General features: G+C 40.4%; 1 protein-coding gene across 11 annotated transcripts in view; it reads right to left on the reverse strand.

The window, feature by feature from the left end:
• Positions 1-1016: 1016 nt before the first annotated feature.
• The window catches only part of setd5 (SET domain containing 5), a 37390-nt gene continuing 16179 nt past the window's right edge, over positions 1017-22227 (reverse strand). For 2 of the 11 annotated variants that reach the window (XM_028407265.1, XM_028407266.1), the window contains exons 4-25: positions 21632-21867; positions 21379-21437; positions 21111-21298; positions 20950-20988; positions 20550-20840; positions 20182-20330; positions 16914-17031; positions 16723-16832; positions 15287-15533; positions 14946-15029; positions 14701-14862; positions 14255-14620; positions 13881-14141; positions 13623-13740; positions 12613-12845; positions 12458-12514; positions 9233-9709; positions 8850-8942; positions 5719-6002; positions 5510-5631; positions 5341-5429; positions 1017-3247 (exon numbers count right to left, since the gene is read on the reverse strand). In XM_028407265.1, coding sequence (XP_028263066.1) covers positions 2729-3247; positions 5341-5429; positions 5510-5631; positions 5719-6002; positions 8850-8942; positions 9233-9709; positions 12458-12514; positions 12613-12845; positions 13623-13740; positions 13881-14141; positions 14255-14620; positions 14701-14862; positions 14946-15029; positions 15287-15533; positions 16723-16832; positions 16914-17031; positions 20182-20330; positions 20550-20840; positions 20950-20988; positions 21111-21298; positions 21379-21437; positions 21632-21867 — 4302 coding nt within the window. In that variant the 3' untranslated portion in view covers positions 1017-2728. Of the gene's footprint in view, positions 3248-5340; positions 5430-5509; positions 5632-5718; positions 6003-8849; positions 8943-9232; positions 9710-12457; positions 12515-12612; positions 12846-13622; positions 13741-13880; positions 14142-14254; positions 14621-14700; positions 14863-14945; positions 15030-15286; positions 15534-16722; positions 16833-16913; positions 17032-20181; positions 20331-20549; positions 20841-20949; positions 20989-21110; positions 21299-21378; positions 21438-21631; positions 21898-22227 lie in introns of all 11 variants that reach the window. The other 9 variants (XM_028407263.1, XM_028407264.1, XM_028407259.1 and 6 more) reach the window with 7 other exon arrangements.

Raw genomic sequence — 22227 nt, forward strand, 5'->3', positions numbered from 1 at the left:
TACGGTACTGCAACTGATATAACTCCACCACGGATGCTCCTAAAATCCTCAAATTTTTTACATGTGATACAGACCCGACCCCGACCCCGTGTGGACATCTGTGGACAGCGCCACCTACTGTAAATAGGAGGTTACTGCACACTGACAATTTTTACATATATTGAGAGATTTGTTGTACTGACACATCTCTGCTTCTGTCTGCCGGCTTTTTCCCACCGCTGGCAAAATCGCCGCAGCTCGTGGGGGGAGCAGAGGAGGGAAGGGACGGCGTGACGGGGAGGGGGCGGTCGCGCGGAGTGCGAGGGCCCGATCATCACTGCTTGCAGCTTTAATTGAGTATTTTTTGTTCAATATCAGCCTTTAGTCACTTGCTATAGTTTTTAAGGAAGTTTGAAACATGTGTCAGTAAAGGAATCCTATTCCATCCTCTCTTTAGCAAATCTCTTAAATTTCTTGAGATTTAGTACACCTTGCAGATTTTTTAATGAGATTTAAGTGACACAGAGATTATCTTTGTGCAGGCCAGTCATCAACGTTTACTTTGCTGCAGTAGAGGTAGTTCTTCCGGAAGAGAAAAAGAATACCAAAACCCAGTTTTGCTGCTGGCTAGTTTAGGTTTTCTTTTTTCATTATTCCTTCCACCCTGACAAGATTCCCAGTCACAGACGCAATCAGTGTTTGCATGTTAGAACAGTGTTCTTCCTATTCTTTTCTCAAAGGCATATGTCTATGACCAAAAAGCTTTCATTTTGTTTAACTAACTAAATGACAAACATTCAGTATGAGTTATCTTTCTTCAAGTTGTCATGGCAAACTTCAGTCTGGGTTGGAGATATTTTTTCTGCACAGGTTTTTATTGTGGTCTGCAAACTCAATCCATTCCTGTGCAGGACTCTAGTCTTCTCTCATGCTAATCATTCACTGGTGTCTCGACTGTTGTTCTAGGACGTTTAGACACATTATATTCAAACAATTAGGCTTTAAGCATGCACATCTCCCAATGACACAACAAAGTCCCTCAAATTACACATCATAATGGTAGTTTTAAAAATGTTACCATCATGATTATTTTTATTATCAAAATGCATTACATCTCGTTTCTAAAATCTTTTGAGAGGAACAATTGAAATAGTTGCTACTACGATTTATGTAAAAATACAAACAAAAACCCAAAACAATGATCGTTACAAAACAAGAACAGATAGAGAATGCAGCTTCTGGTTTTTGGAGGAACCCAGGAACACACCCATACCAACCATCTGATGAAAGTTAGTCACTCAGACCCTAGATATATCATGGATAAATTCAGTGTACTATATTTTCTCCATAGAAGTCTATATCACATTTCATTCTAAACATGTACATGTAATCATACATATTGTCCTATTGTGTGTTTTAGGTTTTATCTTTCATTTTAAGGTGCTGGTTAAATTTGGGTCACAAATAGATTGTATTGATCTTTCAAACATTCATGTCATCTGAGTAATCTCCTGTGTGGGTGTCACATAATTGGTCTCCTCAGTCCTTAAATTCTTGAATTCTTCCACACACACATGGCAGTTTTCTAACACCCAGTCCTGAATAAATGAGAGGGAGCAGAGGGAGGGAGGCCTGCATTACTCAGGAGGAACATTGTGAGGGAAGGATAGCACTCAGTTGAATGGAAAGCAGCTCTTGCAGCAGAATGTAGCAGCTTAAAAAACAGGTTTTTACAAAAAAATCCAAATGCTCTGTGTTACACGGAATGCAAGAACTGGCCATAGAAGTATACAACATATGTAAAGACAAAAAAGCAACATTTAAAAAGTGTAGAAATTAAGTTTATGTCTTCACATGCTCCTGCACCTCATCACTAATATTTTGCATGGTTTTAGTATCATTTCAAATGACAAGATAATACAGCCATGTGTGGGGAACGTAACTAGATCGCAGATTTAATGGCGGGGGTGGGGTGCAAGAATGCAGCACCATGACCCATAAGACTTGTATGTCTCAAGTACAATATCAGAATTCTACAGTGGAGAAATCCTAAAGGGAAATCAACACGCCAGCAAAAACAGAATGATGAAGAAGAATAAAAATGACAATGGACTGTATTTGTTTTTTTTAAAGAGAAGATGAAGGTTTGTAATAATATGGAATGATCCTATTTCTGGGAGAGCCCCACCTCCCCATCTCTCTCGCATATCTTTTTAATGGATCATAACATGTCACCTCTACAAACACTGTTTTCCACTTTCCAAATAAAACAATTTATTGCAACACAGACTCAGCCGCTTCTTATCAAATCAAAAAGGAAAGTTTAATATAGTTATATATGCATTTTAGCATCTATCCAACCCAGTTACGATGTTGACAGGTACAGCCAATAAGTTTTTACAGACATTTGTGTGGCTTTCATTTTTAACTTGTTTGCACAGTCTAGAGGTAAGACCGGGGACTGAGAATTTAAAATTACGTGACTTTTGTTTGTTCCAGAATGTGTTGTGTCCAAAATTCCACAGATTCCAACCTGATGTCTTTGTGCAGAATGTAGTCATTTATTTGTTAAAGAAAATGAAGAAAGAAAAGACGGAAAATAAAAGGAGTAATCCACACAGTCCTTGCTCCTCTTAGGGCTGTACATTTGCCCTCCCAAAACCCCCGACAGTACTCTGCCACATCTTCGGGGTTGAGAATATACAACTTCATACACACTTACTGCACACACTCACACATAAACGAGGTCCTAAAAGGTTCCTGATTGCGTCCTTACTCCAGGTCCCTGGAGGGGGGAGTGCTGAAACTGACTCAGGTTAGTACCTCGCTGTGAGCAGTGTGCTGGTCCAGAGCCTGACTGTAGCTTGGAGCTGGCCTGCAGCACTGCCTGGCTTGGACTACCCGACTGTGAGTTTGGTCTTTGAGTTGCCTGTTGCTGGGTCACTCTGGAGGCCTGGGATCCCAAATCTATTTTAGTCTGCCCATGTGCCCTGGCTCTTGGGATTGGAGCCCCTACCAGGCCACTACTGTTTAAACGGCTTCCTTTCAAGCAGCTGTAGCCATGACCTCCCTCCACATTACTGGTGTCACTATGCTGGTGAGAGCCCACTGGTGACCTTGGGTAGGAGGTGGGAAGGTGATCCTGGGACAGTCCTGCAAGGTGTGGGAAGAAGCTCTGACTGGATGAGGGACTGTAGGAACCCCGGAATGGAGAGCTGGAGGTTTGCTGGAGGAATGACGGACTGTCAGCTTGTCGGCTTTCTGTGGACTGAACACACAAAGACACACTTGCTATTTAGTGATATATACATATACATATACATATATACATATATACATATACATATATATATATACATATATATATATATATATATACATATATATATATATATATATATATATACACATATATATATATATATATATATATATATATATATATATATATATATATATATATATATATATATATATACACAGCATACATGATTATAATATACCAACATTTTAATATAGATTAAATAGGATTCTGCCTGAAGTGTGCATTTGCTACCCTCAACTTACACTTCTACTGCTTTGATTTTACATCATCTATTTACTTTAAAATGTGCTTGAAGTAAAGTTTATTATAATTTTCCGGACTATAGGTCACACCAGATTATTAGTTGCATCAGCCAAAAAATTATAATGGAGAAGAAAAAAAACACATATACCGGTATAAGTTTTGGGGGAAATTCATTTTACCAAATCCAAGACCAAGAACAGACATTTCATCTTGAAAGGCAATTAAAATAATAACAATAAAATAGACAACAGGCTGAATAGGTGTATGATATGCTAATTGATTTGACATAAGAAAACAGGTTTATCAAATCTCACTCTAAATATAATATAAATTCTTCATTCTGTGTCACTTCTGAACAACTCTGCCAACTCGGGAGGTAGACAAGCCTAGAGTGCCCTCTAGCGGCTGTAAGTGTGAAAAAAACAAACGTGAAATTATATATTTTAATATATAAGTTGCATACCCAGCCAAAGGATGAAAAAAAAGTAGTCCGGAAAATAGCATACCCATTTAGAATGTTTTGTAATAAAACCCAAAACATTAGATTTTCAAAAACAAAGACAATTTTATCAGTTGTCCACAATGGCTGGAAGTCATATCTTAAAATTCCTTTACAAAGAACAGCTTTGATTCTAACATGTTGGTGGACTCCTCACATGATCCGGGTGTTTTGGGTCCTTCCACAACAATTTAAATAAAATTAAAAGAAGAGTTTGACTTGGCTGTTTCAAAACACCAACTTCGTTCTTATTTAACCTTTCTTTTTGTAGAAGGACTTTTGTGGGCTCAGAAAAGTTGTTGGTCTGCATGACCCCAGAAGTCATTTCATAGACAGCTCTCCTGAACTTTGCCTTGAGGGATTGCTGTGCCTTAAACAATAGTAAGCTATCCTGGCACAGATGCAGCAAAACATGTTGAAATCACAATACAACCACCACATTTCATCAATGGAATAATGTTGTTATGCTCCAGTTTTATTCCTTCTCATTATGCTTCATATTTAAGCTAAATAATTTGTCACATCTATCCACACAAAACTTAAAATTGTTATTGTTAAAATACAAAGAGCGCTGACTATTAAAAACATATCTCAACAGATAGATTCTAATTTGGCATTCAAATTAACAGCTAATCTTAGAGCTTCTCATAATTTTTCTCACCACCAGATATGCAATATTGGATAATTTGTCAGAATAAATATAAGGACCTAAAAATGCTGATGTTTACATACACATAGCCAACATATGAAGTATTTGAAACCTTCCACTATCGTGGGGATGTGTAAAGCACTGTAGACATAGCACGGCACACCGCATTTGATCTTTTTGGTCTTTTCTCCCTTACTCATTTTTAGTCCTCGTCCTCCTCTCATTTAAAAGATGTTTGGGTGAGGTAGACACACCTGCCTTCCTGAGTCCAGACTTTTTATTTGGTTCATACCACAAAGTTGAATTTGACTGAGGACTCTGCAGCAATGTCAGCACAGTTTTGTTATGTTGTTTAACACCGTCTGTTTTGCGGCCTTTCTGAAGGCAGCCAAGATATAAATAGAACAAATATTGATCAATGATACATGGTGCCTGATAAGCAACTAAAGGTGTTCAATCTAAGTGTTAATGGAAGACAAATAAAATAGAATCTTTATTGTCTTTGTACTTACAGTCCAACAAAAATGGGCCAAATCAATGTGGTATGAATTTTAACTGTCTGATGGTTAAATTATTGATCTGGCCTGCCCAATCTGCAGATTTACTACAGGACCACAACTGATATCAACACTCTGGACAGGGTACCTGGTTTGAGTACACAGAGGGGCTGTATGTGTGTGGACTCTTCACGGGAGAAACCATGGATACTGCCTGCATCTCATAACAATCTGCTTCTGGAGAACACAAAAGAAGAATTGACTCCAGAAAAGAAAAAAACAGTCATTAGATATTTTGCTATGTGTATTCTTCATACCAGATTCCTTCTCTGTGAAGCTGTTACTTCTCTTATAAATGTGTTCCATCTTGATACTCCTTAGCACTCGCTCCAGAACTCCCTGGCCTTCCCTCAGGAGTTCAACAGTTGTGGGGACCATCCTTTGAAAAATACAAATCATCCAGTCAGCCCTGACAAAGAATATATACTGAAAGATGTCTGACTGTGCTTTTTCTAATGATTCTCACCACTGGTTGGTGTCTTGTTGTCTGGACTGCACTGGTGGGCCATGGTGGTCTGGGGGACTAACCTCCTCTATCTGTGGAATAGAGGGTGTATGAGCTAGGGAAGAGATGGAGCTGTGAGGGGAGGCAGGGGGCTGCATCTGTTGATAGGAATGAGGAGGATGGGAATCCTTGCTGTAGTGGTAGCCAGAACGCGTAGGCGTGCCACCTAGAGAGGAGTTGCTGCTGGCTGGATCAGAGTCTCGACTGCTGCCCTGCTTCCTTTTACGGTATTCCAGCAAAGACACCTGTGGCAGCAGAAGGAAATAGGCTATTAGTGCTAATTAAGGGGCACATCCAGTCACACTAATTCCAGGACTGCTGACTCAATCACATAATTCACCAAAATGCACTGAGTGATGAGCAGACCACATGCACCACACCAGAGAGGACTCACCTGAAAACAGTATTTGCAATTTAAGAAAATGTAACCCTAACCCTAACCCATTGAAATTACCTTTGGGATGACATGACATCACTGTTCTTGTTCCATTAAATACACCATAATGTAAACCACTGTGTACTGTGAATGTACTGTTAGTAACATACAGAATACATACAGAGCAGGCAAGTTTGAATGCAACCACGCTACACAAACACTCAGAAGGTTCAAGCACACATTGACACACCTCAGCAATTAACAATGTGAATGCTTCTGCTTCCCCTGCTTTATGAAATGACACAGAAATCAGATAATGACATGGGTGGTGGCTCTTGCCCGGATCTCTACAGTCAACTTTGTTAAGAGGTTACTTGTCTCTACATGTACTTGTTTTTTTATTGCTTTATTTTATTTGCTTTTGCAAAGACAAGAGTCTATGAAAACCCAGTTCCACAAAACTTGGCAACTCTGCGCCAAGATTACTTCACATGTAAACAGCAGTGATGTGACAAAAATTCAGCAAGCTTTTGCCTGATGTATAAAGGCTTTCTACAGTTCATTTGCAGAGCAGGCTGCAAATTTTGCATTTTGTAGAGGCTGTAAAAAATACCTGTAAAATATCTGTAGCATGTGGAGAGCCTGTTATTTTACCCTATGAGTATGGAAAACTTGTAGACACTTGGGTTAATATTTTTAAACAGTCAATCGAATTTATGTGTATTTTGAATTTTGAATCAACATTGACTCCTGAATGACATGCTGGCACATTAGATGTATTTGTATTTGCTGTGCTTGCTCAACCTTTCATAATAAACAGTGATGTGCTTAAAGTTGCATTAAACAAACTGTGTCCTGATGACATTTTGCTGGGCAAGTATCATCAGGACCAACAACATATAGATATCTGTGAGCGCCCTGTCATGGCAGAGTTTGTTTGCTCACATGACATCCCCACGGAAATAACTTGGAGCCCGGGCTCTCCATGGATAACTTTCCTCGCGAGGAGGCAGCACAGGGACAGGAAGTAAAAGTAAGGAATGCTGATGAGGTTTCAACAACAGCCACACAAGCTAAATCTTGCCAACAAGCTGGGTGAACTGAAGCTATGTATAGCAACAGATAAGCTCGTGGGAGACTGTTGCATTCTGCTCATCACAAACACCTGGCGTTACTCACTTATTCCAGATACGACTAGTGAGCTAGCAGGCCTCACAGTACACTGGCATGACAGGACTAGGGACTGGTAGAAGCAAAGGAGAGGGGTTATGTGTAACAACATCTGGTGTACCAACACCAAGACTGTCATTGGACACGAAGTAAATGAAGACACTCCACAGGAGTTTTTGTCCTCCTCCTGGTTACTGCAGTGTATATTCCATCAGATGATAGTGCTAGCTCTGCTCTGGTCTCACACAAGGGTCAACCTAACCTGGGGGGTGCCTCATAATTGCCTATCTTGGTAAATTATTCTATTTTTAATATATGTTAATCTTTCATGGCATTCAGTGTGGACAGCAAAGAAATAATTTGATTGTACAGGCACACCTGTTTCCTTACTGTGCATATGACAATAAGCGATTTGAATTCTGACACACTAGAGTGTGTTAGTCGTGTAAGGGATGCACCCAAGATTATTGGCTTGTTATTGTCCCTCTTTCAGGAAAACAGATATTTGGGCAAACAAGGAAAACCGTGAAAGCCCAAATAGTAGCCACAAATCTTTTTCCTCATCCGTTTCAAACATGTTCGCATTTCTGTCATTAGCACTGAAACGTCTTCAAAACCTGCAGTGGGAGGGCTGTATAGGAAGTTCTACACACACGTTTCTTGTGAAGTATAAACTGTCTAAAAATAACTTTGCTTTTGTCCTTGCCACCTCAGGTAACGAGGTGGAGGATGTAACAATTGGTCTGCTGCAGCCATTGTGGTGCTAGTGGCACTGGTGAGGGGGTGCAATATTTGTGCTCGTAGCTGAGGTTAAGTTTGCATTTGCCCTGGTTCGTATAGCATCACAGAACAACTAAATAAAAGGCTTCAAATCAGCTGCTGGCGACTGGTGGATAAACTGTGATATGATGGCAATAATGCTGTTCCAGGTTAGAATTATAGTTTTCTTGCACACACTGAAAAATGCAGCTCAGGTCTGTCTTTAAATGACGGGTCATCTTGGCTTGACTTCCCCATTTCACACTGTTTGCTCGAAAATAGATACAGGACAGGCTCTGCTAATATCAACACACGTCAGATCAACTGATGTAAACGGCGACAAATGTTGTCAGCATCACCAATAGGCTTCAACGTTGTTGCTGGTAAGCAAATAAGCTGACTAACCTTGCATAACCTATTTTATGTTGGTTTAATGTTGCAGCGGAACTGGATAAACCACTAGGCAGTTTTAAAAGAGCCAAGGACGAGATGAAAAGAAGGACAGATGAGGTTCATCCCGACCAGAACACATAAACCATAGGCCTCTGGTGTTGGCAATGGATGAAACACTTGGAACAATGGACTAAACAATTTAATGACTTTTTCTAAAATGATCCAAGAAAAAAAAAAAACTTGTGTCTGATAAATTTGGTCATAATTCATTATGAATTTATTGGAAGGGCAAGGGCAGAGTTGTTTGAGCATGGGGTTGGCATTGTATACAGATGCAAGAAACAGTTATTTACATGCACACTCCTAAAGATGTAGTTGTAGGGAGAATATTCACCATATTTTGTACTGGCTCGTATTCACTTCTTACTGTTATAGCCTGGTAATCTGGCTTTCCTGTCAGCAGACTAATGGTATGCTGGTTGGCCCTCTACCTTGGAAGAAAGGTGGAAGAGAGACTTGGCAAAGAGAGTCAAGGAGCAACGAAAGGGAGGGAGGGGAAGGGAGGGTGGGGGTGGGGGTTGGGATTCTACAGAGTTGAAAATCATTTCAGATATACATATACTGCAGTTTGATATGATTCTTGCAAATGCCTGTTGTGTTTGAATTTTAAACCTGATGCAGAAAAACAGTTCAGTTTGCATATTACACTCAAGCTGGAGAGTAACAGATGAAATGCCTGACAATACTTTTCTTATTATTAGAATGTGAACAACTTGCCTTCTTTTTTTGTGGTGGGTTGCTGGTGTAAGGAGGTGTGACACTATCTGGGTATCTTCCCACATATTGGGGCTCGCCATAGGGTGACATGGAGCCCGGTCCCCCATCTCCCACCAGCCCTTGGCTGCTTATGGAACTGCGGAAGGACTGTGAGGGCGAGAAGCCTCCCTCGGACTGGGAGAGGTGCCGGTTGGCAGTCACAGGGTTTCCCAGGTTTGCGTTCAGAGGTGAGCAGGTGTATATGAGGTTGAACTCTGTCCTGAAGGCCTGCTCCTTGTTTTGAGGGTTGAGGTCAGAGGAAGGGCATGACGCTGGGTTAAGGGAACAGGCCCCTATGGACAATGGGCCTTGGGAATCTTGGCCGCCAGAAAGGGAAAAGTCATCCGACATTACAGCCACAGGGCTCTCCAAGCTGGAGGAGAGTGACAGGTCTGGAAACTGAGGGCGAAAGGCATCAAAGTCTGTCTGAAGACATGGCTAAAAGTGGGAGAAGAAAGGGAAGAAACAAATGGAAGGACAAAGGAAGAAAGGAAGGGTAGTTATACTAGTGCTGGGCGGTATGACAACAAAATATATCACGTATTTTCATATTATTATAAAGGTTTCTGGTATTTGAGGTTTTTTTTTAATCCCCCATGCATGACGTGTTAACTGTATTGATTGTGAGAAGAATTACTGCAGTAGAGTGATTACCCTATTTCACGGTCATTAGTTTGTACATTGTACAAAAAACAAACACAAAAAACAGTTCCACATTAGTATTATGTGTAGCACAGTAGGGCTCTTGGTTATACTTAATATCAAGTAGTATCATGATTACTTGAGGCTTTTTTCCTCAATTCTGATTAATGAGCAATTTTTATTGTTTTAAAAAAATAATTACACATAATTGGGGGGGGGGGGGGGGGGGGGGGTCCGTAGTTAAGTTACACTTAATGTCAGCTTGACTCGCGGTTTCATCCTGAGTGAACGCGGACTAGATGAAGGAGGCGGAGTCATGTGACTTAAGCTTGTTGCATGCTCCATGAGGACAGAATAATCTGTTTATGTTCCCGAGGTGGAAACAACAGGAACAAAACCTGTTTAGGACTTTTCATTCTTCACGAGAAACATGTGTGCAGAACTCATGCACACACACACACAGGTTTTGAAGGTTTTGAAGCCATATGAGTTCTACACAGATATCTGGTTCAGAACTTCCCCTGTCCATTTTCACCAACAACTCCACAAATAACTGCTGCAGCTCTGTTCCATGCGTGTGCAGCAATAAAAAACATCCCCTGTGAAACAATTTACCACCAAACTGAGTGTAACTGAGAACATTTTTTGGCTATTTAATCCAGTGTTGCCGGTATATAAAAAATGTAATTCATAACACAAATAAAAAATGGTTTTCGGTGCGAATCGGTATACTGCCTAGCACTACGTTTTAACCCTCCGTACTCCTATAGAAAATACCCTATTCTGGGTAGTCAGCAGGAATAGCTTTTAGAGTTAGCAATCAGTGTTGGGGAGTAACGAATTACATGTAACGCCATTACGTAATTTAGATACAAAATAAACGTATTTGTAATTAGTTACAATACTGGAGAAAAGTATGTAATTAAATTACAGTTTCTTTTGGAAATTTCAAGTGTTACAATTTTAATTACATTTGATTTGAACAACTTTGACAAAAGCTTGAATGATTGAATATTTTTTCACACCGCATCCTCTGTCTAAACTGCATACCGGCAGCGTTCTGATTGGTTCTCATCTAGTCTGTCGTCACCTGCTGCCTTGATGCTGCTAGCGCGATTCGTCAGACAGGAACAATGGTTATGAAGAGTGCGTTCATGTGTTGGAGGTTCAGAAGACATTTGACCCAAACCGCAGATAAAGGCCACATTATTGTGCAGTGCAAGGCGTATTTGCCAGCAGTTAAGATGCCGTCGACATCTAAACAGTCTAACTTGAAGATGCATCTAAGGGTATGTATCCATCCATATCGACATCTATACAGCTGTAAATCAGCATAGTACTAAAGGTACTCACATTAGGCTAAATAAAATGTGAGCAGAGCCAGCATTCCGTGTGTCGTCTCCTGCGTTGTGTTGAACACATAACATGATTTAAAGTCGGTAGAGTTTTGTATAGGGGAGGGGAGGGGGTATAGCTAGGTAGTAGCTAGCTTGCTAACCACAGCCTCGTCTGTGCCATTACTGTGTCAACCCACTTTGTTTCTGAAAGTCATGGAGCAGCTGGACTGCTACGTAAACAGAGTATGTGATAAAATCAAAAAGATTTAGCCTAACCATTAGATGTTAAATGTTAATCGCTAGCTTCACCTAGTGGTGTAATCTTCATCAGTTAATTGAGATGATTATTGAAGGTGTGTTTTATCGACATCAGCTAGCTGGGTTACCTTATTAAGCAGTAGGTGCTTGCAACACATTTTAATTATCTGTATTCCATGGTTTTATCTGTTTTTTGTAGAAGAAAAAGTATAATAATTATAATGATCTAATCCTCATTTCAATCCACTTTTTTAGAGGAAACACCCAAGGGTCCTGTTGAGCACATCCAGTCTGCCTGATGAGAGGAAAGATGGATCAGCCAGCACTTCCCAAAAGACTCCTGAACCTGCTCTGAAACAAGCAAGGATATCAGCAGGACTCAGCGTATCACAGGATGCTGTCGGGCCAACACTAACATTCTTTTTCACAACTGCCTTCAAGAGTATAAGCACTGATCTGGTTGCATTTGCCAAGTACATGGACTGCTGTGAAAGTTTACATTCAGATATATAAGGTTATGTTTATTTGTTAACACTACACCTGGTGTTTTAGTTTTAAGTTTGTTTATTGATCAAGATATAGCACAATAGCCCACTGTGTGTGTGGGTGTGTGTATGTGCTAGCCTGTCTGGTTCATCTACTGACCCCTCACTTCAGTAAAAAGAGACACTGAAATTCAGTATTGTGATTGATTTTATTATTGTGTTAATGTTGGCTAAGTTAAGGCTACTGCTGCAAGGTTTTAAAATGTCAATATGGAACAGTTGAGAGCATTCATTCAAAATTTTTTTCAAAAGAAAAGTAATTAAAATGTAATCAAATGTAATTAGTTACATTACTTTCATAAAGTAATTGAAATAGTTACACTTGTAATTGTAACCAATTACATTTGTAAAGTAATCTTCCCAACACTGTTAGAAATTAGAAAGGCAGAAAGATAGGACTGTACCTCCGGAGAGATGGACTGTGGTCGATGCGCAGGCGATGCCTCTGGAGATGATATGTTCTAGAGTGAAACACCAAGGCTATTAGAAATCTTCTTCTAATATGGTTGTGTATGAAGCTAGAATTTTTTAAATCTGGTCTGTGTTACTGTACTCTTACTTCAAACTGCAGCGGTGTATTGCAGCGACTGGCAGGCAGTGAGGGCATGGGTGAGTAGGGGAGGCCATTTGGCAGCAGGGAAAGGGAGCCACAGGGAGTGTGGAGAAGTGGGTGGAGGGACTCCTCTGGCAGTGGCGGTGTGATCGGTGACAGTGGGTGAAGTAGGTCCGAAGGTGATGGTGTTGTCTCCAGCACGTACTTTGAATGGCGCTTTTTAAATGGTGCATTAAGTTCTGCAATTTTCAAAACAAGTAATGTAGAAAAATACTACTGAAAAAATACTACTAATAAGAATATTTCTTGCATCCACTATCCCTAATTTACAACTGCAATCAAAATTAACAACACAATTAATATATTTGGTTTCTACAAACACAAAACACAAAATGTCACTTTTAATGGCCACTGCAGTCTCAAAATTATTCAACCCCTTCACATCAAGCATCTTTACTATCAATAGAGCACCTGGAGTTTCTCCCTGTGCCAGCATGGGTTTTTTCCAGGTACTCCAGCTTCCTCCCACATTCTGAAGACGTGCTTGTTAGGTTAATTGGTCACTCTAAATTGCCTGTAAGTGTGAGTGTGCGTGTGAATGGTTGTTTGTATGCGTATGTTGCCCTGTGATGGACTGGTGACCTGTCCAGGATGTATCCCGCCTCTCGCCTGCAGGACAAAGCAGCGCCAGATAATGGATGGGAATGGGAATGTTCCTTGTGCTTTTCTTTTTCACGGTGCCCCTCAGAATTTAGTAGGCGCCTTGCTGTAAAAACTGAAACCTCAGTGCTGTCACCAAGTCTTGTGCAGGTCTTTTGCAGTCATGTTAAGGGTTTGGACAAATCTCTTGACTTGTACTTCAGACCACACCTGATTTGCAAATGTGTGTTCTTATGAGAAATTCTAGTGGGTTCAGTGGGTTGAATAACTTTGAGACTGCTGGATGAACATCCAATGGGGAATACTTTTTGTAGGCACTGTAAGTAAAGCAATAAATATGTCTGGAATGTACATACCACTGGACAGGGGGTTGGGGGTGGATCTGCTACTAGTACTTTGCTGGGAGGAGGTGGACTCTGTGCCATCCTCCACACTGGCTGAGCAGCACTCGTCCTCCACCTGTTTGATCCATCTCTGCATCAACACAACAGCAATGATAGAATAAAAGCAGGGCTCAATAAGCATAAGATTATTCAACTTCATAGAGCATCCTAAAGCACTCAAATAAATACAAATGAAACATAACATTGAATTTAAGGCAAAAAAAAACATGCCTTTTTGTAGCAGCCATAAGTACCATCCATCTGGAGTGGACGAGGCCGGCGTCTCTCAGGATTGAACGGAGACCCAAAGCGGACGTAGTGTCTGGGTGTGGTACAGATAAGCGATGAGTGGGAGAGGCCCGGAAGCATGTTGAGGGTGGTGGCCAGCACTGTGGGGTCAGTGGTTATTCGCAGTGGACGTTCAACAAGCACCTCTTGTAGGATCTTATCGCCTGCAGGGATTTTGTCATTCAACCACTCTGTCACCAGGTACTAAGAATAAAAAAAACAGTTAAAAAGTAAGAACAATTTTAGAGCATGTAAAGAAGGTAATTCAGTTGAGCTTCACTTAGCAACCTTGTAAAAACCTTTCTATAGAGTCTAACCTTCTTGGTCTTGGGGTAGCGCAGGTTGCCTCTGCTTATGCAGTTTAGGCCATCTCCATCTAGGAGATTACCTACAAGGCTGCTTTCCCCATGGACAGATTCAGCACCATATGGGCCTTGAGATCCCTCCTCATCCAGAGTAGCACTCTGATCAGCTGATACGGGCGTTGCTGCCACTGATGTAACTGCAGCGGCTGCTGCCTGCTGAGCAAGAGCTTGGCGCTGCCGCCGCGCACGCAATGAGCTTGACCGGTAGCGAGATATTCGACTTTTGGGCCGAGCCTTGGAAGGGCGTGCAGGTTTTGGAGGAGCAGATGGTGCAGGCAGGTTGGGTAATGAGGTCTTCGCCTCACCAGGTGGAGATTCCTGTATGAATGTATGGATATCACACATTAAATGAGTGCAACTCTGACACACATAAAAAAAACACATTTTCTGTCACTGACCATAACATAAGTGGTGCGTCGTGTGCTGATCCCTACACCAGCGTTGTGAGCTATGGGGGTATTCGCAGCAAGGTGTCCTGTCCCATCATCAGTTTCCACACCATCCTCCTTTATTTCCATTTCTCCGACTCGCCTCTTTTTCCGTTCCAGGGTGTTAAAAGTCTATACGAGTGGGCAGAGACAAAAATCATTATTGCCTGGAAAGATTTTTGGAATAGATACTAAAAAAAGATAAAATGACATACTCTTTTAGTGGAAATTACAATCCCATTGTCATCCACCTCTCCTTCCTCTCCCTGTTCCACCTTAACTTCATCTTGCAGTCTCTCCTAATTGCAAAGAGAGGTAGCATGTGAGGAAAACTGTTAACACTTAAAACCAGTGTTGGTAAATATTGATGGTAACCAATTTTTGTTATAGTCCTTGAAATGGTCTTTACACCCTAACAGCAAATGGAGATGGGGTTCATATCATAGCACCAGCAATGGAAAAGAACACTTGTGACCCATGTTTATCCAATGATTATAATGCCATTATTTTAGATTTTAGACACTAATTTTACACATACACATACACACAAGCACACCTCTGTGTCACTGGTCCCCTGCAGATCTTTCGTCACCTGCTGCTGGTCCAGGGTATGATTATTGTCACTAGCCAGCCAGCCTTCCAACTCTTTCCTACGAGCTTTTCTCCGGCGGGTTTCAGCACCAACCAAGGAGTGTTGTGGCAGGCAGGGTGGACTCAGCAAGTTCTCCATGGGACTCAGGTTGTGCTTCTGGACAGGGCAGTTCTGGTTGCCCTTATGACAGGCACAGTCCACTTTGTAATTACTGGTGGTTAGGGGAAAATGGGAAGATTATACTGGGATTAAAACCAAATGGATGGAAAACAACAAGTTAAAATTCCTGTGGGCTAGTTCTCAACTACAATATTCTGCTGCAATTTTATAGCAGTTTGACAGTATAGAGATGGACAGTTTTATTTAATTTTATTTTCTAGATAGCGCCAGATCATGACAGAAGGCATTTATGGTTATCTTGCCTATAGCACAGGTCTATACCTTGTTCTTTTATTACAACAAACTAAATTATGTTATTTATCTTATTTGCACAGCAGCATGTCATTTCTTTCTCTGCATGGTTACAGATTCCTTGACTCCTTTTTCAAACCATATGTCCTCTCTGTCTAACATTGTTGTCCAAGGAGTGTCCTTTTTCTTTGAGGTGAAGGTGAACAGTTCTACAGTTCTATTTTTGATAAATTCAAAAAATGTAAAAAAAAAAAAAAAAAAAAACTTTTTCCACATTGTCCTAATGGGATATTGTGTGTAGAATTTTGAGGTAAGAGATTCATTTAACACAATTTGGAATGAGGCTGTAACGTGACAAAATGTGGAAAAAGTGAAGCGCTGTGAATACTTTCTGGATGCACTGTACGTTCCAGTGGTGGGAATGAAATTCCAAGTACTGGTCAGTGTGTGTGGGTTTCCTGTCCCGACTGGGCACTCATGAAAACCACAAAAACAGCTTTAATGACCTTGCTTCAATCTTCTCAACGAATATGACCTGGATGACTGAGAATCTTCATCAACTTCTGTCAGGAGTTCTGGGTTTGAATCCCTTGACACCACTGGTTGTTTTGTTTTTACCTGCAGCTGGAGATTGGCTTTAAAACTACTGCTAAAGAATAGGCATTAAAAGCATAGTGGGGGGTTATGTAAAGATCATGTTTTGTCTAAAAACATAAATTTAACACAAACAGATTCCTGCCTTGACCTCTACTGGGCAAAGTGTTTTCCAACTTGGCGAGACCTGTAAGAAGATATTTTGGCCTCACTTTTGTAAATTGTGTAGAGGTGGAACCACATTGTCTGTCTATAACAGTTCATGAATGGAAAAGCAACCAGGAAGTAGACAGAACTTTAACATGTCTGTGCAATATAACAGTTATAAATCCATAAATTATCAGCTTCCATCCAAAGACATTGGGAAAGCAGAAGTGTAGAAAAGCAGGACTAACCAGCTAGTGAACTCGTAGTCAAATCCAATAGTGACCTCAGCATCCTTTGCGATTTGACTGACAGCGTAAATACACAGATGGATCATGCCTTCAGCAATCATATGTCGGACCTGGGGGGTTGGCATTTGTTGTTTTAATTAGTAGACAAAATTAGTAAGACAGAATTGGCTGAAAAAAAAAACAAAGCTAACCTCAGCATTGGGTGTACAGGACCTCCTAATGAATCGGGCATCATTTCCAAAGGTCCTCGCATCAACACACATCTCTACATTGTTAAATTTTGAGTAGAACAGCACAAAAGGGTAGGGTCTGAAAAATATGAACAAAGTGCAGCACAGAGATGATACAGGACGAGACATGACACTGGAATCACAACTGCCTCAGGTCAAAATACCCTAGATGTACATTGCAGGCCAGAAAAACCTGGATTTAACCAAAGCAATAGGTAAGAGCTTATTGGATATTTACTGCAGGGTTTACAATGTTTATGTGTACTAAGTTTTTTTAACAACTTACACACCGAGTAGCCTCTCATTTCTTAAATGAAAGAGCAAGCAGAACCTAATCACCTATATGCTCAGGGGTCTGGCTCTAGGTTTTCGGTGAAGTGTCAGTAGACATTTCTTTTATGCTACATGTACAATTAAATTGAACCGAACTGAACAGCCTCGCTGAGATGATTCCGCTCCATTTCAGAAGGGTCAAATAATTGGCCTGCATCAAACACAACTAAAGAGCGTGTTGCAACTGCTAAAATTATGTTAAATGTGTGAATGTGAATTATTATACATTATATTATTCAAACTTGGATGGATGGTGATGAACCATTATCTTCCTGAGAGAACTGCAGTCAGAAAGAAAAATGCTGATCAATATTGATTGACCTTGATCCAAAATCAATTAAATGTGAATTTTCATTGTCACACACACAATGCAAAGAGAGCTCAAATGATTGGGAATAGCAGGGTAGAAACCGTTGTGTAGCCTTAAAAAAAGCTACTTATCTGAAATAAAGTTTTCAAGCATATAGACATTGCAGCAATGAAAAAGGCCACCTCTTATGCCTCAACTGTGAACTAGCTCAGTAAACATTAGACATCATTTTAAGGGCCTTAGCATCAGTGGTATGAATGCAAGAAATAATTAATATATGTGCCATACATGCAATGCTTTGCACGCATACTAAAGTAAAGCTTTGGCCTTATTCCAAATATGGCAATTACAACTTTGTTTCTATCATTTCATATCATTCTGTGCTATCACAATTAAGTGTAATCCTCTCCTACTAGAAGTGAGGGTTTTAAGTCACTAAGCACAGCGCTCCATTTCCTCCTCTCTTTGACTCCAGTGTTCAGCAAATCTTGAAGAGCAGGGCTTTTCTAGCCTACTACCAAAACATATAATCCAACGTGAAACATGAATAATTTAAGAAAGTTTTAACACACATAAGCACCACAAACACACAATCAGATAAACATTCACACAGATTTTTAAATAGACAGCTCAGTAATCATTGCATGAAGTCATCAGACTTCTGATTTCTAATAGGAAATAACAGAAGCTAATCTGACCTGACAGATGCTAACTGGATCTAAGAAGTGGTTCCAGGAGCTAATTGTTTCCCATAAGTACAGACAGAAATAGATGCACAGCTCTGAGTTTGAGGATCGGCACACTCAAAATATCCCTAAAAGTTATTTTATGGACAGCACCAACAGAGGAATTAATCGTTACTTTAGTGGGCCAATTGTTGTTCCACTATTGTTACTGCTCATACTTCTTATTATTCTGCTTCTTCTGGACAAAATTTCGTTGTGGTACTAGTTCCGCAGCTTTGACGTGAGCGCTGTCCTGCAGAGAGGGGAAGGGCTGAGGGAGCCGTTTCCACGGTAACCACCACAGGTGCTGAACTGACCACAAGCCTTCTCCGATTACATTATCTAAGATGGCCGCCCACATTAACAATGAATTGAGCTCATTTAAAACTAATTTAACTACACTGTATTGATGCATACAGAGGCATAGACAGACACACACGCATACACAACCATAGAGGAACATGCACATCTACACTCACACTTTCACACGTAGATTTTAAAAATAAAAGCCTCAAAATCATTACAGACCTTACTAGGGATGGTAAACAACAAAGTCACCCAGAAATATGCAGACACATAGGATACACACCTGCCCACACACACACAAATCTTTTGAGCTTGCTCTTAAAACATTATAGAGCAAAAGTTATCAAAAGCATCTACTGGCATAACATGGTCTGGTCGTAGTGGTGCTGCAAACATGACTAAACAGGGTTCTTGCAGGTTTTAGTAAGTTAAATTTAAGACCTTTTTAAGACCTTTCAAGAATCCGAAGCACCTCTAATTTTGATGTCTCAGTGGAACCAAATGGATGGTCCTCTTGCAAGATTTACAACAAGCTTGCTGGTTGCAAGGAATTGCTTGCAACAAGTGGCGAGAATCGATGTTATCAAGCCAAGCCTCGATGAAAACACACTTCCCCATGTTTTTGCGACAAGGCGAAGTGACTGAAAACGCAGGCATCTCAAACATGGCGGCAAACTGACCAGCAGTTATTGCGGATTTGTAGTGCCACGTTCCAACAACGGTAGCGATCCAAGCAGCTTCTGATTGCAGTGTTTTACTCACTTTATTTAAAAAAAATACAAATTAAGATTTGACCAGATTAAATTTAAGACCTTTGGGTGAAAATCTGGTCGTTTTAAGACTTTTAAGACCCTGCAAGAACCCTGCTAAAGCAACAAAACAGTAAGCTGTTAGATTTGTGGATGCATTTCTTACAAATAGTACATCTAATCCTGTAAAATGAGCCTGCAAGTCTAATAAGATTTGTATGCCAATATTAAAAGGGAAATTAGGGTATGGAGAAATATTTGTGTTTCCAGACCTTTGCTGCTACATTGTAAAATCTGGTTAATAATCATCAACATACACCGGCTCAACAGTGGCCCCTAGATTTTTGTTGACAAAGCAGCCCCTAAACCATGTGTACCTCAAGTAGACATACAAAAGACATACCAAAAAGGCTCTTGGAATCGTATCCTAAACTCAGTGTCCCCTATTTTGAATTAAGTGTCAAGTTGTGCTGCCACTTTGGCCCCTTTTCCACATTGTATATATACTAAAGTTTGAATAAAAAAAGAAAAAAAGTCAGTTTATCTCACCATATAACAGAAATGTCATGGTGAGATATCAGACTCTAACTGCGCTCTTATCAGACTGCTGTGTTCTATTATCATTACTAGATCTTGGCAAACAATTTCTGCAGCTCTAAATAGAGAAAAAACGTTGCATTGCATTAGCTCATCAAAAATGTTGTTGTGTTCTTTAATCAAAGGAGTGTCAAGGCAATATCTGACTGTGTGACTTTTTTGGCTGAGGAGTAGCTCAGTAACTAATGTACTGTGACAAGACCTCTTACTTTTTGAAGAAGTGTCCGTTGACTTCAAACTGTTGTTTAAGCATGACTTTTCCCCGATATTCAATAATGAGTGCATCTGGCTCCAGGCTTTTTGCGGCTCTAAGGATCTTCCTGTGTTTCTGCACCCGTGTTACCCGGCCAAGCTGGAGCTACAAACATTAAAACAAAAAAGGATTTAGTGGCATCTACATATATAATACATAATTTACATAATTTATCATGTTAGGATAACATAATTGTTACTTGCTATTAGGAGAGCACACTCCTGCAAAAACAGGATTTCTTTTGTATAATATGCTATCAGAAGCATAATATAGGTTACTATTTTGTCCTTTGCAATGCTACTGTTATTCTGAATTAGGACTAACCTGCATCTGTGAGCCCAGCACTGTGTTATTACAGGCCAGTTCAGTGCGATTAATAGTGTCCATTGGGTCAACTAAGGCATGGATTTGTGCTGTGGCAGGGGGTGTTGTAGTGCCGCTCTCTGCCTTTGAGACTGTGGCGCTAGCAGTGCGGTGAAGCTGGAGCAATGTCTGGACATCAGCGCTGTACTGGTTGGCAAGAGCCTCTTCGTACTGGTCTGTCCACTGGCGGATTTTGCTCTCCCAACCTTCTGCTGTGTTCTCATCCAGCACACTGGCCTCTGTGGTTGAGTTCTGCTCCAAGTAAATAATTGAGCATGGTAATGAGAGCTTGTCTTTGAAGAGAAAAAGAAGCATGAGGTTGAAAGAGCCGAGTGGAACATTGATTTCCTTTTTGTCTTACCTTCATCCTCATGGACTTCCTAGAACCTTCTCTGAAGGCCTGAAAAAAAAGAAAAAAATCTTGTACCTTTACGTGCGCCTATTAAAATGAGTTCATGCATCCTCTCCTCTCCCTCCTTACAAAAAATAAAAGCTCCATGTTGATTCACTTCAGTCACGCACCTTAACTTTCTTGCTCTTCGGTGTGCCACGAGCTTTGTCTGTGCTCTTCTTCCTCTTTTTTGATTTGCTTTTTTTTACTCTGTTGACAGTGAGTTTGATGCTGGTGGGTGTGTGCTGAGTGGCAGTATAGGAAATAGTGGAGGGTGACACCTCTTCATCACCACTCTCTGTTGCACTACTCTCTCCAGCTGCAAAACAAGCAGAGAAAAAAATGTAATATCATGAAGAAAACAAATATTTAAAAAGGTGATTGAAGGTTGAACTATACCAGAGATATTTTCAGTTTTTCTGTGTTGGCTCTCTGCTCCTTTCCTCCTGTCCAGTACCCTGCAGAAAAACATATCAGCACATGATGTAAAATGTGACAGTAGTAAAGGGCATGTTGAAGTGTGATCCAAATGCATGGTTAAAAACCAGAAAATATAACAATCAAATGTCTTAACAGTGGCAGAACTTTATGGCCCCTTCCTTTTCTGATCACTAAAGCCGGACCTAGATGATTTGAGATTTCTGTCTCTCACCTGCAGTTGTCACATTTAATGAGCAAGCTGCCTGGAGTCAGGGTGCAATGACACCAGTTAGCTACGGCTTCTTCATCTTCCTCTGAGGAACTATCACTGTCGGCCGAGTTGTCCTCATTAGTTTCATTGTAGTGGGAACTGCGTACCAGGCCATTGAGATCCAAACGGGGAATAATGGTTTGGGAGAGAGGGGAGGCGGGTGGGGTAGGGGGAGGGGGTGCACCATAGTTGTGATCCTGACAACACACAACGGAAGACTGTTGCATCTTCAAACAACGGGTGTTCAGGCAAAAGGGAAATGGAAAATGGAGATGAATGAAAATGAGGGCAAAAAAACAGGTATGTGACACAGTAAAGCTGTTAATAATGGAAATAGTCTATGATTAAAAAGTACTAACCGCAGAAGTGTCATTCAGATATTTTAATTACAATTACTATTAGTCTATAAATGTACCTTTTATTCTACTATAAAAAAAACAAGAAATTTGAAAGACTACCTTAATATTATTTTAGCTTCCATGTATTCACAACTATGAACAATTTATCTTATCACACTTATGTTTTACAATAAGCCATGTTATAATTAGAACAGATAA

Source organism: Parambassis ranga, chromosome 5 (genome assembly GCF_900634625.1).
Source record: "Parambassis ranga chromosome 5, fParRan2.1, whole genome shotgun sequence".
NCBI classification, from domain to species: domain Eukaryota; kingdom Metazoa; phylum Chordata; class Actinopteri; family Ambassidae; genus Parambassis; species Parambassis ranga.